Source organism: Physeter macrocephalus, chromosome 10 (assembly GCF_002837175.3).
Source record: "Physeter macrocephalus isolate SW-GA chromosome 10, ASM283717v5, whole genome shotgun sequence".
In the NCBI taxonomy this organism is placed as follows: domain Eukaryota; kingdom Metazoa; phylum Chordata; class Mammalia; order Artiodactyla; family Physeteridae; genus Physeter; species Physeter macrocephalus.
The window spans coordinates 11699820-11715892 of record NC_041223.1 but is presented as its reverse complement, the minus strand read 5'-3'; the positions used below and the strand labels follow the sequence as shown (position 1 = coordinate 11715892).

The 16073-nt window shown below is 40.2% G+C and overlaps 1 protein-coding gene across 1 annotated transcript in view; it reads right to left on the bottom strand.

The window, feature by feature from the left end:
- NOX3 (NADPH oxidase 3) overlaps window positions 1-14031 on the bottom strand; it is a 58042-nt gene extending 44011 nt beyond the window's left edge. The window contains exons 1-6 of the mRNA XM_007106249.2: window positions 13984-14031; window positions 13276-13371; window positions 13049-13159; window positions 11963-12047; window positions 3776-3921; window positions 1066-1247 (exon numbers count right to left, since the gene is read on the bottom strand). Of these exons, the coding sequence (XP_007106311.1) occupies window positions 1066-1247; window positions 3776-3921; window positions 11963-12047; window positions 13049-13159; window positions 13276-13371; window positions 13984-14031 (668 nt within the window). The remainder of the gene's footprint in view (window positions 1-1065; window positions 1248-3775; window positions 3922-11962; window positions 12048-13048; window positions 13160-13275; window positions 13372-13983) is intronic.
- Between the last annotated feature and the right edge of the window lie 2042 nt (window positions 14032-16073).

The window sequence follows — 16073 nt, the reverse complement described above, 5'->3', positions numbered from 1 at the left end:
GGAACTTCTGGCAAAGCCTGTAATACAGGGCTTGGCAACATCACCAGGCTCAGTCTTGCAAGTGTCGAGAAACGGTTTATTCACGGAAGTAGAGACCCAAACTTCAGGGCTTGTTACGAGTAAAGGTTTGGTTGCCTGAAGACCAGTGTCTTGGTCTGACTCTGCCATTTATGTGTCCTGGGATCTTGAGCGAATCACTTAACCCTCTGAACATCTGTTTCCTCCTTAATGAAATGGGGATAACAGCACCGTCTCTGTTGGGCAGAACTCTTCTCAAGGCCAGATTGACCATGCATATACATAAATGTACTTTGAAAATTTAACATGGGAAAAAAGGGCATCAATTTATGAAATAATTAATATGGGACAACCTAGTTTACAGACATCAATTGGTTAATTGGTCTAGAGCCATTTTGGTAATATTTAAAGAATTGAAAACATTATCTTGGAAGGTGCTATACTTCAGATGCTACTGCTCCAGCTTCCTGATGAAGGAATTAAGAGTATCAGGCGGGTGTTGCATGCCAGCACAGCATTTTATTGGATGTTTGGGGAAAAAGGGTTCCTAGAGGTCAGACGGGGAAACTGAGGTTCACGGAATTGAAAGCCTTGCACATGGTCACTCTGAAGACTAGAGGCAGAGCCTAGGACAGATTGGCCATCTCACACACTGTCCCCTCCCCGACACCGGGATGATTTTGGTCAAGCAGAAGTAAACTCTGGGTGTCAAAAATATATATCCCAACCAATCCCATATAAATTGGATCGTGGAAATAGGTTCTGAACGAAACAGAGATCTATGGTTACTCAGCATTCGTTAAAATTCTTATATACATGTCAAGGCTCTCCAACAGCGTTAGCTAGGAACAGTATAATCCTTCACCACCTATGTTGCTTATTTTCAGTATTATTAAAAAGGTGTTTGGCACAGTGAATGTGCTTTTTCATACGTTCTGTGTGTCCATTAGTCCTGCGTGTCATGTTTTTCCATCCAAAAGACTTTCTAAGACTATTCTGAGGTTCACAGAGATAAAATCTTACACGTCGAGGACCATAAGGACTCACCCTGCCCCGTGGACGGCCAGACCGATAAGGAAGATGATAAAAACGTGGTGTGTGCACCAGAACAACTCATAGGACGCCTGCCGGATGAGCTCGGTGGAAGAGGTCATGATCAAGATCAAAGCCAGAGAGATCAACAGGCCGGTAATACCCGCGACTGTTGTTAGCAGCTCAGTGATTGTGTTCTAAAAGAAACAAGCACCATGACATTAATGTCTCAGTCCTGTTTTTCCATTTTAGGATCAATATTTGAGAGTCCAAGCAGGTAGCAATTCAAAAGGTTCTAATCAGAAGCATATTAGCCTTGAAAAGCATCCCCATACACTTCACTTCCTTGTCCTTTCCTCCACTCCACCACCTGAGGGTGGAAATTCACGCTGCTCAAATTTTGCCCAGCGCCATTTCCTTAACTACAGTTTTACCCCCATCTGTATAAATCAATTGTCATGTCAAAGTTATTATGTTGAATTGAAATTAGGACAATAGATGAAAATGCATTTTAAGATACAATACTGCAAAATAAAGCCGAGTTTCAAGTTTTTAATTTTTAAAATAAAAATGAGAATGTCCATGCTTAATTGCATCTTAACATTAATAAACACTTTTTTGGAGAGGTCCCTCAGGGGCATTCCTAATAAAGCAGCTGCACACTCCGTTCCCCTGGCAGTTATTCCTTGCTCTCGCTTCTTAATTGGAAGGACCATGACTTGCATTTCTTTCATGTTACCTCAGGAGGCTTGGAATAAGGCTTTGTAAATCCCAGGTGATCAATAAAGACACAGCTATCCTTATCAGACAGACCCTGCCGAAAGGCCAGAATTCTGCCCTGTGAGCGCAGAGGATGGTTAAATAGCTTTTTAGAATGTGAATCACAAAGCATTTTGTTTTTATTGTGAGCCTCCCATATTCTGGCCAAGTCATTAGTATTCACACATTGTGTTACTATCTTTGAGACAACAACCAGCTCAGTGAACTCACACTATATCTTTTGTCAGTGAAATCTCATTAATTCGGGCTGCTTTGAGATCTTAAGGTAATTTGGACAGGGACCTTCTCTGTTGTTTCTTTTTTCTTCATAGAGCAAACAGTGGAAATAAAATTGAAAGGGGTATGTGCAAACATTTAAAAGACTTTTTTCAAGTGTACTCAGGCATTTTAGAAATCCATTTACATCATATGATGTGCTAATTACAAATCATTCTTCTTTGCTTATTAAAGCAAATCCCCACTTCCCTCTTGTCACGACATATTTATAGACTGGTTTCAGTTGCAATGATTGTCTTAAACAATTCCACTGTGTCTCTTTAGAAATACTCTGTAATGTACACATTGTGTAACTGATACCCATCTTTCTCTAAATATCCCAAATTAGAGGGTTTCCTGAACTTAATTAGTACTTAAATAGTATATTGCTTCTAAAATTACGAAATAACCATATAGGGAGTAGCTTAATCATCTTGTTAAATTGCTTTAAAAATATTTATAATAAGTGCTATTTATTACATAGTCTCTTCAAAATGTTGAGATTCATTCTCGGGTGTGTATTGCAATGAATTTTCCAGAGCCTTAGTGGGGAAAAGAGTTAACCTCAGTACGCGCCCAGACAAATCCTGCAGCTCAAATGAGTACGCCAAAGGCATTCCATTCCCACAAGCTTAGGGCATCTGTAGCTTCTAATTGTCGTCAGCTAAGAAAATGTAGCTCTATTTGATCAGTGGCCTGCTTTTCAAAATCATCTTAAGATAATTAGAGGACATGACATGGAAGAATTTCCCCAAAAAGAGACTTTGAGTTTTGCTTCTTCAAATCAGGCTGCGTGAGCAAAGGGTCACTTAAAGGGATGGCCCAGATGGTAGTGGAGAAATTGGAGAAATTTCTCCAATTTCTCCACTACCATCTGGGCCATCCCTTTAAGTGGAGAAATTTCCCTTCTGGAGAGTATTGTCTTAGGGCTCTTCTTGGGCAATATAGATTTTTGAGCTTTGTCAGCATGCTGGATACATATTCCAATATAGTAGGTAGTACGTGGCAAAAGTTTAAATCAATCAGGAAGAGAGAGGTAGAGGGTGGATTAAAGGAGAGAAATGTCTTAATCTTTACAGGTGGCTTTCTGTGGCTACACTTTGGGTGTTCCTTTTTGTTTCCCACATGGGCACACAGCTAATGAGCATTAATGATGTCACTGGCCATGCGGGTCTTATTCTGGAATTAGCTGCTTTGCCCAGCATCAGATTTGCCAAACTAGCTAGTCACCTGTGTGCCGAAAATGACACAGAAGGGATCCAGAAAACAATTTGCAGACTGAAAATGAAGACACCCAATTCCCCCTCCCTGAATTTAGATGGCACTTCACATTCTTTATGATTCTAACATAGGCAAAAAAAAATATCTAATCATGAGCTACTTAACAAAATTTAAATGTTAGGGTTGTAACAGGTTATTGCATTTCTTGTTTAGGTGTATTTACTATTTTTTGCTATCAACTAATTAAGTGGCATCGGTTTTTCTTCTTGTTCATAACTTCTCAGCAACACTGATGGCAGAAGAAAATAACTTTTTTTAAAAGGTGAAATTGATTTTAGCATTTGGCATAAAAACCTCTCGAGCTTTTTGTTTCATTAAAAGCTTTTGAAATACAGTATTCCTGATAAAGGGATCAGAAGAGGAAGAATTTGGGGGATGAGGAGCTAGGCGGAATGCAAGGAGAACTCACGGTGTGGAAGGTCCGGATGGGGTTGAGGTAGGTCTCATCTGGGCTGTCGCCAAGTTTGGAAAGTGCAGCTGCGAGCCCCTCTGCCTCCGGCGACTGGCTCCAGTGGTAGTGCTCCAGGTTACACAAATGCGCCGAGACGTGGATGGCTACGGGCCGGGGATGACATGGGACATGCACCATGTGGGTTTCTTCCTTGGTAGTTACTCAGAAACTCAGTGCCTATCGGGTCAAGTTTCTCTGTTCTGGTTTTTGTAATATCCAAGGAAGAGTAATTTGTGCGTCTTTCCCAGTGTCTTGAATGGAGTGAATGAAATACTTCTGAAGATATTGTATGATTCACAACATTCATTTTAATTATATTCACATAAATTAAAGTTCAATTCACCATAATTTAATTATAAACAGATAATCATTCTGGACCTGGAATAGATATTATGATATACAAGCTAATTATATATATATATATGTGTAGTCCATCCTATACATATATATAAGATACACACACGTGCACACGTACACACACGCACACGCACACGCACCTTCTTTCCCAAGAAATAAGAAAGCATTTTTCTAGAATACTATGCATCATGCACACTAATATATATGCATACGACATACATTATAGATGCCAGAGGAGATAGTGTTTTTGTTCTCTTCCAGACTTTATATTTTTTATTCTCACTTTATACATTTTAGTGTACATGTATATATATACCTACATGTACACATATACTTGCATGTGTTATTCCTAGTGGACTGCAATAAGCCAGTATTTATGGAACTGAGCCTCTCTGTATATTCTTAAGAAGAAAATTCAGCTTTCTAATTCTGGGAATTGGTGATGTGTAAATTCCAAATGAAGAGAATAAGCTCAGAACACAGCATCATCCAGCCTAAGAAGTCTATGCCCGATGCTACTCTTGCCTGTCTTCTGAAATCTGTGGGAAAGCCAGCAGTCACAACATCCAGACAAAGACATCCTGAGTCTTTTCCTACCAATGGAAGCCCTATTGGGTGGCCAGTTGATACTTGCCATTGGGACCAGATTCAAGTGTGAAATGAGAATTCATCACCCAGAGTACAGATAATTTCCCAGTTGATATGTTTTTCCTTTTTGCCTGCACCCACAGTGAAAAGCAGCAGAGGCTACTCCTATTATAAATCTCTACAGTTGTGGGTGAATTCTGGGGTCCTCCATGGCTGTAAGTTGTGGCTTGAGGTACGGGGAGTGAGGGAAAAAGGAACAGCAGAAAGTTCTGTGACTATCGGTGGCATTTGATTCCTGCGGTCCCAGTATCAGATACATTTAGAAATGACATCTTCTATTTAGCCTCTCCTCTCTGCCACCTGAGTTTCTTTGAACAGAGCCATTCCCTCTTCTGCCCTGCAAAGCAGTCCTCGTGCTTTAAGACCCAATTCAAAAGCTGTCTTCTCAAGCATTCTTCGATTCCACAAGCACGGATGTCATACCTTGATGACATTTCCCAGATATTATGGTTCTGAGTATTTATTTATACCTGCGTTTCTTGACGGACTTTGACCCCTCAAGACTCGTTCATCTTGAAACCTCAACACCTGGCACATGCTTAGGACCAGCCTGTCCTTAGTTATGATTTGCAGAGTGACCGTAAGATTACAGAGAGGGAGAAAAGTCCAGGGAGTCGATCTGTGTGCAACGTTGTTGGAGTGGTGTTCTCCCTGCTAACACGTGTTTCAGCACATTTTCCCACAGCCTTTTAGTTAGAAATCAATTCAAATACACTTCTGGTTGAAGCTCACTTAAGAAGGCAAAGCACATTATAGTGTTTCTGAGTCTGTGCTATTGACTGTCTCCTTACGGGTTTGGTGAGGTTATAGCACCAAAGGGGCAGTGTCTTTCCTCGTTATGTTCAATTTGTTCCTATATGCGGCCACATCTACGAAGGGGCTGCCTTGTTTGGTCTTAGCATCCACAGAGCTAGAAAAGCTTACCCGGCAGCAGTCTCTTGCAATATGCTGTATGTAAAATAGGAACTATTTGCTAAATTGAACGTAAACATTGTCCAGTATTTTTAATTGCTGTTTTCTGGTATCTTAAAGTTTTGAAAAGAACAGGTAATATTTTTCATAGCTAACATATATTGAATACTTACTATACTGCAAACACTGTTATAAATTCTTTAGGCATATGATCTCATGTAATCCTCAGGTATTACTCTTATTCCCACTTTACAGACCCGTATATAATAAGTTAAGAGACCTGTAGTCCATTAATGGCAAAGGTAGGATAAAACCCTCTTTGCTTGATTCCAGGGCTCCATCTTTCGACCTTTAAGTTATACTGCTTCTTTTCACTAATCAATAATTGTTATACCCTTACAGTCTACTGAAAATGAATTTCTCCTAAGGGCTTAGCTAGACTCTTCGAACGGCTCACTTGGCGTCTTTAATCTAGAGTCAAATAGCTCCTAAGACTTATGACTGATCAGGACCTTTGGACTCCTCTTTGTAGGTGGTGTAAATACTCCTTTTACGTTATGTCCCTTTACCCTCACTCCTCTGCTCGTAGCTTTCTTCAATTCTCCCTTTGTGGACTAAAGCACACCAGGCAGAGAGGAGCTGTTCCCATTTTACAGAAATAGATACTGAGCTTCAAGCAAAAAATTAAGTGATGTATTTACCATTACATAATCCACATGTGATGGTCAGAAATGGAACACAGGATAAATTCTAGGTCTTTTATAGTCTATGTTCTGTAACATCTTTCTCCCATGTAATGAGTTGTTGATCACAATCTATTTTCTGTTAGGTTGATTTCCACATGAGAATTTGACACTGATAAACTAAATTTAAGTACATTTATTGAATGAGCAAAGATATTGAACTTTTTATTTATTCTTCTTGCCAGGTTTCCCATAACAGAGCTGAGGAAACTAATGAAGTGGTATAAGAAAACCCAAGATGCTTTGCAAAAGGTGGCTCCTGAGGGAATATATTGAAAATTATTCTTTCCAGTTTTTTTATGTACTTTAAAATTCACGTCTTAAATGTTCCTTTGCTCCAGCTACCTCCATTTTGTTTTCTTTTCACAGGTAGAAAATAAAAAATATCGTATCTTATTTTACTTATCTCAGGAATTCTCAGAGAGGATACTGCTTGTGCCCATTTTGTTTGTCCAAATGTTTTATTTCCTCTTAGATCAGACCCTAATTTTACTGTGATCTTGGCTTGGAACCAAAGGTATCCCAGCTACCAAACCCAGGACTGCTGGGACTTGATAGATACCAGGAGAGGTACTGATTTTGTTCTTTTTCAGACATTATATTTCCTATTCTTCCCTTTATACATTTTAGTTATTTTAATATGAATAGCCATGCTATATTTACAGTGACGGTTGCTTCAAGTATGTGATAAAATAGAGATATGGTTTTATTTTCCTCTTTCTTAGTCATCAAAATCATATCATGTTACTAGATTTGATATGAGCATGTAGGAGAAACAATACTGAAGAGGATACTTCTCAGTTACTTAACTTTTTCAGTCCCTGTTTTCTCATCTGTAAAATGTGTGGATTGGACTAAACCTTGATGTCTAGGCTCCCTTCCAGCTGTCTGGCTCCTGTGTCGCCACCTGAAGTTAATTGGGAGTATTTGTCATCTAAAAGGGAGCTGCAGTCCAATATGAGAGCAATGCAAACATGGAACTTACGTTTTAATATGTTTTCAAAATCAACACTGTCTCAAAGGGGTTTCTGAAGTCTTACGGCAAATCCAGTGTCACCAACTACACAGGTTCCTTGTTCCTGGTGCCTCTGGGCACTTTCTGCCAAAGCCCTTGGAAGAGCCCTAGGTACGCATTTCCAGATCCCACCTTAATGCCAGACGAAAAGATGCTGTGACTGTGTCTTCCCGCAATTTTATTTTCTTACCAAAGTACTTTTACAGATAAAAGAGAGCCGCAATCTTAGACACACTACAAATGCACATTTAATTGGTGTGTGAACTTCTGAGTTCACATAAGGAGATTTTATTGAAGAGTGAACAAAAAAACCATAAAGGCTACAATTAGAGCCAGTTGCCCTGAGAAAGTTCCTTTCCCTTCTTTCTTTCCTTCTTTTTCTTTTTCAGGAGATCAAAGGGAGTGTAATTGAGGGAGAATCTTGGAAGTGTGGTCAGTTCTTGCTATCTTTCTGCCTGCCTGTCAGTGATAACAGTCATTCTGAAGTTAGTCACCTTCTAATTAAGCAGCTTTTAGAAAGAAGGACGCTGGGGCAAATCCTGGCTGCGTCTCTTGATTCTGCATTTCAGAATCTGGCCCCAAACTTTCAAAGTTGTGGTCTGATTTCTGCAAGAATACACATATTCTCTGGCATCCTGTACAAGCCACTCGTTTGTAAATCACATTAAATCATGTTAGGCAGGACGGGGTAGAGAGCCTCCTTGGAGCTCCCAGAGCCTCAAGCAGAACTAGTAGCCATTCCTTTGGGATCAAGTCCTGAAGAGTCTGGGCCTCTGGGACTGTTCTCTGTGGTGAGGCCTCCAAATCACTTTTTCTTAGCACCCCGATTCTGAGGTCGTTTCTCTCAACCTGTCTGTGTTGTGTTTCTTGAGGTTTAATCAGCAACTCATCAGGAGCTACACGTGGGTCACTGTCCACCCCGGAACCTAGCGGATGCAAGCTGCAGAATTTGCCAGAGAGAGCTGCCTTGGTCACTATTCACAGACCCCTTGAAGGAAGCTTGGGCTCAAAGTACTACTTTTCAATGGGAAGTGTCTTCAAGGTCTACTGTGGACCAGAGAGCCCAGAAAGGTGTGCATTAATAAGAACGGAGAAGCTGCGAAACTAAGATTTTTATACCAGTGAGGTTATAGGGCTCTGAAAATGATTTATTAGTGGTTGAAGAAGGCTCCAGCAGCTCTTATCATAGGCAGGCATGCAGGAAGGCGGGAAGCCAAAGGAAGAAGAGTTCCTGTCACTGCATTTTCGGTCATGCCCTTGATTATGGATACCATTGTCTGCCTCTTCCCTCCTCCTCCCCAGCCTACTTTCACAAGGCTCTAATTACATCCTTTAATGATTTGACCAATTAAAGCCTGCAGTTCAACTTATAGGGGAACGGATGAGAAATCAGACGCTGGCACACAAACCTCGATGTGGATGCACTTCTTCCAAGGTTACACACCTCTATTAAGCCAGTCGGCTATTTGAAAAGCAGCATAATGGGCGATGCTAATAAAATAAGCACGGGGACATTTTCAGCTGCTCCCAAGTGAATACACCGGAAGGACAAAATGTGAAAAGCAAAGGTATATCTATGAAACCAGGGCTTAGCATTTTTTTTTTTTTTTTCTAAAAGCACAGATGCCAGCCGCGTTTTGTAGTTAATGTGAAGTGTAATAATTGCTTTGTCAGGGTTTGGGAGAAGCAGAGAGTGATCTCCCCACCTTCCTGCCTTTGCCTGGAATGGAAACAACCGCAGCGCTGCTGGTTGCCATGGAGGTGGGAGATGAGGAACGCTCTGCTCTCAAAAGCAGTCAGACCCTGCTGGCACAGCCCCGGGAGCCTGGCAAACAGTGGGGACTCAAGCAGAAGAGGGCCAGAGAGAATACTTGACTCTCTCCAGGGATCTGTGAGGGAAGGAGGGAGAAGAAAGAGCATCCCGCTTTGCCTTGTCAGAGCAGAATGCGAATTGATTATCTTGGATGACTGGCGTCCTTCCGAATCTCTTCACTGCCCGCTCTATCTTTCGTCCACCCCAAACTGCTCCCGCTTCCCTCGGAACTCCCGCACTCTCACATCTTGTCTCTTTTTCCAGTAATTCTCTTGATCTCTTTGGCCTGCTAGCTGACTTCTCTACTCATCCCCAGGTTTGACCGAATTTGTTCAGGACCTATTATGTGCCGGGACCAGGAAAGCCAAGAGGCATAAGGCACAGTCGCAAGTTTTAAGGGGATCAGAGTCTGAGAAATAGTACTATATGGCAGGAGGTGTGGCTGGACCCGCAGGTGAGGAGGGCCAACAGCCCAGACCTGGAGGCTCAGGGGAAAGCTGGCCAGGCAACGAGTCCTAGGTACCTAGGTACCTAGCAACCACTTACCCAATGAAGAAGGAGAGGATAAGCATTTTGGACAAAGGGAATGGCAAGAGCAAAGCAAAGACTGCTCAGGGACCACCAGGAGCTAGGGAAAAGCAAAGGGGTCCAGTGACAGGTGAGGAGGAGCGCCAGTGGGCGGGGCTTGATGAGCGGAGCCTGCGGCCCTGTTAAACTTGGATCTGATTCTCTTTGCGATAGCAGCAGTGAATGACCTTGAAGTCTGTGGGTTTCCTGGAGGTCCACTCCTGACAACTGGTCTGCTCATCTTATAAGGACGGACAGACTGGATTATTGCTCTTTTACTTCCACAGAGGAGGACATAAGGAACTTATCCGAGATCACACAACCCATCACTAGCAGGGGTATAAAATAACTTGGTTATCTGACTCTAGTCAACTGCTGTCCCTATGAATTATACTCCATCCTGAAAACATTACTGACTGTACCAGTTTCAGAAGGTTACAGCTCCTATCACAGGGTATCTGGCACATGGGAGGGAGATATTCAATACACATCACTGATGCAGGTATACTATTGATATATGATTCCAGATGAAGAAATATACATACCCAAAGGTTTAAGGAGAAACCTATTGTATAATACATATTTTCCTTTAGTCTTTGATTTCCTTTCTGATTGTTTTGATGCTGTGGGTTTTTTTGTTCCTTCTCTAATATCTTTGTAACTTTCTCTTAGAGTCCAAGTCTGTCTTAAAGCTATTGCAGTGATCATATTCTTCCTGCCATTGTACTGTGTTTTATCTCCTCTTTTAATGCAGAATTAAAGATTCTTAAGATTTTAAAGGAAGCCTAGAGATTCCTTGAATTCCTTCTCTGAAGTGCTTTTCAAGGAGCAATTTGGATTCCACTAGGAGACCTCCCCCAACAGGGAACTCAGCACTCTCAGGGGACCTTCATTCTAATTTTAGATCATTTTCAAGGTCTGGCAAAGACTTCCATTTCTGAGCTGAAATCTGCTTCCCTGAGTCTTCATTCCTTCCCGCATTCACTCATTCATCAAAGATCACTGGCACCTACATATACTCAGCGCTACTGCAGGCCTTGGAACACAAATATGAATTAGCCCTGTTCTTTGTCCTCCATCCCTTCGCTAGCGTTCTCTAAGACATGATGTATTTTTACGCTTAAGTCTTAACAAACGCCAAAGACCTTTTGCAAACGTTTCCGGGGTTGGTTTAATCTGGCATTGAACACAGCCGGTAGGGAACTCTCCCCACACATCTCAGCGCACACCCAGAGTTGTGCTAATTGGCACTGGGGCACCGGCTGTCATGTCTTGTTGCTTAATTAAACCCACATTTGTTTTGAGTGTTCTTTTTACTCTGCTATTTTTTATGCATGAGAGGATAAAAACAAATGAGAAAAACAGTTTATTGTTAAATTAGTTTGAGGGAAAGAGTCCTGAATCATAACTCTTTATTGTTCAGATAGCCTTTTATTTCAATGTCTTTGTTGCCCAACAAAACCACAAGCCGGTTGGTTATTGCCCCTGTTCCTTTCTTCCTCACCAGAGTTTAACCTTGACCTTTGATGCTAATTTCTAGTGCCTTTATCTTGAATTCTCTTGTTTTCTATTCAAGCAAGAGTGATAACACTTTATATACCTATAAAGCTTCATATCTTTTCAAGATCCTTTTATATCCACTAGCTCAATACTATTCAGAACCTTGTTCACAGGATCTTGCTTTTCTTTTTTCTTTTTATTGCCCATGATACCATTTGATAGTCATTTTCCTACGACTGAATGGGATTTTGAGTATAGGTCAATTTTATTTCTGACGTGAATTATATTGACTGACAAAGTGTTCATTTTTCAAGTGGGTTTTTACCACGGTATTATCAACAAGCTTAATTATTCACAAATAAAAATGAAGTTTCATAAACTTTTCCTTGACAAATTGAAGGCTTGGTAGGGAAGACTGCATGTGTATAAATCAGAAATTTAAAAATCCATTTATATAAGGTTTGTACGGTCAGATGGAAGGCAAAGATTTCTTTTACCTAAGGGTGAGTCTTTGGCAGGGAGGAAATAAAACTATAAAGTGAATGGGAGGTATTATAAAATTAATCAGGCAATTAATAACAAGCACTTACTTGCATTCATGGCTATCCCATAAGCCACCAGTTTGTGGAATTTGAGATTTTTGTCTAATTGCCTCCTCCATGGTCCTCTGAAGCACTAGAATAACAAAAATTAAAAGTCTTATTCAGGGAAAATCATAGCAATAACAGTGCCATAAGAGTTAAGAAAGCAAGACTCAGGCCCTGTCTCTAAATTACTGAAGGTGAGGCTACATGACACAGAAATCAGTGGCCATTAATTAAACAAGCAAAATCAAATGGTTATTACTGGCTTTGCTGAAATTTCAACTCAATAAAAGTGACTGAGTTAGTAGTTGCCTGGCTATAAGCCAAAACTCTAGAATGAACCTGCTAATAATCATGCCTCAGCTAATTCAGAAAATGAAGATGATAACCATCATCCTCAGTGACATGGTTTAAGTAGTCTATAAATTATTCCTTACTACACAAAGAAAGGCTCTATATTCATCTACACCTAAATATTCATAAAATTATGAAGATGATTATATAATAAATTATGTAGTCTAGAAGGGTTATTGGAGGTCTTATTTTTCTGTACAGGGCATTATTCTGTTTGGCAGGAAACACAGGTAAGTACCCAACATGGTGAAATCTACATAATTAGGAAATGCCCCAATATGTCTGGTAGGGGCTAAAATTTACCTACTAAAATCTATGTACAGTGACTGTGTTTTCCTGGGCTGAAAACTCAGAGAGATGCTTCTTTAGTGCATTTGGCTCATCTACTTATTTAGCTCCTTTTAATCAGAAATTGTCCTAATTCAAGCTGTTATAATACTTCCAGCTTCATGAGTCAGGTCAATCTTATTAGCTCTTCTTTTCCGATGAAGCAAATGCATCAGGGGAAGGTTGAGCAATGAGTCCAATGTCATGTAGGGAGTCAATGGCAAAAGTAAAAGACAAATCAGATGTACCGATTTCAGACGTTCAGTTTTAGTCCTTGTGTTCTCACTACAGAGAAACAAACCTCAATCTAACCAGGATTATTGGGAATTTCATAGTGAAGTACATCTTTGTTTTCAATGACATGTATTAGATCGTAACAACTGAAATTATTTCAAATAATTTAGTACTTACACTACTTGTCCCTCTCATGAGTGAAAGGAGGTTTCGACTGATTGGTAATAGAATTAGCATGCAGTTAAAATTCAGGCACACTGCAGATGCTCGAGCCCAAGCCAGTGTTGACTGTCCATATATAAACACACAAGAAAGAGATACAGTGAAAACAAGGAAGCCGGGGAAAATAGAATGCATTTTCTTTCTCAAATGATAATTAATGTGAAGTCTCCAAATCTACTTACACCCAGAATAACTCGTGTATAAAGGAAAGACTCTTCCTCTTCGTACCAACGGAATGTGTCAATAAACAGATATAAATTTACTCCCAGCCATGAGAGCTAGCGTAGAATGAAAAAAGAACCAGTCAATACTGTCTTCAACCTTTTCTTCTATTCAAAATCACTTGGGGTTCTTGGGGTTCTTAAAGTGAAATGAAGAGCTTCTCAATATCAACCACAATATACAGTACTTATTTCTCATAGATTAGTTTTTTAACAGTTATCGTAATGATAAGAAACTGTTAACTTTATAAAAAAAGACTTTAAACACATATGGGTATATTTTAAGGAAATTAATGAAAAGTACAAAACCATCCTAATCAACACTGCTATAACGTTTTAAGTCAATGATGTCAAGAAGGAGGAAATCTTTAAAAACAACTCAGAAAGTACTCTAGAAAAATTCCAATTTCATAGTCTAATTCAAAGCCTTCATTCGACTTAGAGAAACATTCATACATGATGCAAAAGCAAACTACTTGACTTTAAAAGTCATGCCTTACATGATTCTGCAAGGGTAAATTAAATATATCTATTGAATGTTTTCTAACAAGTTTTAGTCCTTTACCCAGAGCAATACTTGAAGTTATTTCATATCGCTATACAAGTTATCCTAAGAATCAAGATATTCAATGTATATATTTAAAGTTAAATAACAAAAATGATACTTACTACTAATATGATGGAGAGACTTTCACTCAAAATCCAGCAACCCATCATGACAGCTTTGCTCTTTTGCTGTCAGCAAATTGTTTCTTTCATTCACCTGAACCTGGACGTTGTAACCTTACCCTTAGTAAGGGCTTCCCTGCTAAGTTATTTTGTCTTTTTGTCTTAGGAAGCACCTACTGGGAGCAGCTCCCGAGGAATTTCTAATTAAGGACTTCTCGCCAAAGGCACATCTCCAAGTTGACATACCTCCTGACCTTGGTGAAAACAAGGCAAGTCTCTGTCTAATGATTCCTTTCTTCAAAGATTTCACAAGCAAAGAAAGCTCGTTTTATTAAATTAGCCTCATGTACTTTGTACCCCATTCCTTTTCTACATGATTGCAGTCAAGACGATAATAAATCCTTATGTAAATTTAAAGAATAACCTAGCTGCTGATGGCTGGATACAGCAAAACATTTTTATAGAGTTTTCCCTACTTAGCTTCTTTACTTCCTTTCTCCATCTTTGAAAAAAGCTTTTTATAGAAGACATAGAACAGCGGGTAAATAAATATAAGTTAAACAATCTTTCAGAAGATGGTGAAGAAAAAAGAAAAGGATCTTAAAAAAGCACAGATGGAAGAATTTTCATAAATTTAACATGTGGCTGTGAAGAATAAAGGAGACATTTTTGTGGGATTGATGGAATAAACCCTATTTTCTTCCTAATCCCACTTGGTGCACCCATGAGGTCAGTGAGAATATTCTTTCATACCTTAGTGATCCCAGGAGTGGCTGCGTATAGGCCTGGTCCATTCTCTGATTTTGTGTAAGTTATAGTTATTAAACAGTGACTATGGTTGCTCTGGTAGGCAAACTTGGCCCACTTGAAGAAGATTTTTGGCTAGTTTGGACTCAAATATTTCATTTAACTTTTTCAGACAATTAAGATGAAAACGGGAGGAGATTTGAATCATTTGAATAATTGCTTAAGCTTTCTGCATCTTCATACGGTGAATCTATTTAGTTATCCTAAAAAAAATAAAACTTTGAAAAAACCTGTCGAGAATAATAATTATGAGTATTCATTGACCTAAATAATAAGAGTAATTCTAAATCCTAAATCAATAATCCAGGCACCAGGTGAAGTACTTTTCCAGTATTGTCCAATTAAATCATACACTGACTCACTCTATGAGGTAGGTTATGAGACGCCCCCTTACACAAAAGTGGAAACAGGCCTAATGAAGTAACTTGCAGTAGGGGCAGCTGGGACCTCAATCCAGTTCTCTCTGATTTTAACATCTTCATTTTTAACCATTACCCTAAACATTTCTTTTTTCCCCACAAATACACAATTTTATTTGCTATTTTCAGGGGAAACTTAGGCATGAACTGTAAGCCGATAAAATATGGATACTTAAAGAAGTACAAAAGTAAAAATATCCACTTAGAATAAATTTTAGTGAATTAAGTCTTGATATCTTTAAATTAAAAAAAAAAAAAAGCCACAAGCCTATGTATTATGTCAAGGTCACAGCAGCGCCCCACAGGCCAAGAAGGGGCCGCCCACACATGAGGGCTCTGGGGAGGGCAGGTCAGCAGGGCTAAGTGTGCCCTATAGAAAGGTTACTATAAACCAATGAAGCCAAACATTTAGCAACATACAACAGACCTTACAAAAAGGAGGAGGTAAGTCCTAGGTGCTGCAGAACTTGGTTCATCAGGTAATACTGGCAAAGGAGAAGAGGGCACAGGCGAGAAGCCTCTGGAAGCGTTTGGAGCCAGACCTGCCTAGAAGCCCAAGGTCAGGTAGCAGAGCTGCCCTCCGAGCCAGGCCCCCCGGACTGACAGGCCGCACGACCAGCTGAGGAAGGTTTCAAAGGAATCCTAGCAGCGCCAACGTCATGTCGGGGACCAGGGCCCATGCAGGCTGTGTCCCCAACGCCCCAGAAATATCAGGGAGACGTGCATAGTTACACAAGAGGACTAGAGGGCCCGTGGGAAAGAGATGTTTGCGATGTGCTGTAAACGTCCGCTTTGCAACGTGACCCGGAGTTCCGGCTCCAGAAGCTGGCTGCACAGACACCCCTCCCCGACCTCCATCCCAGG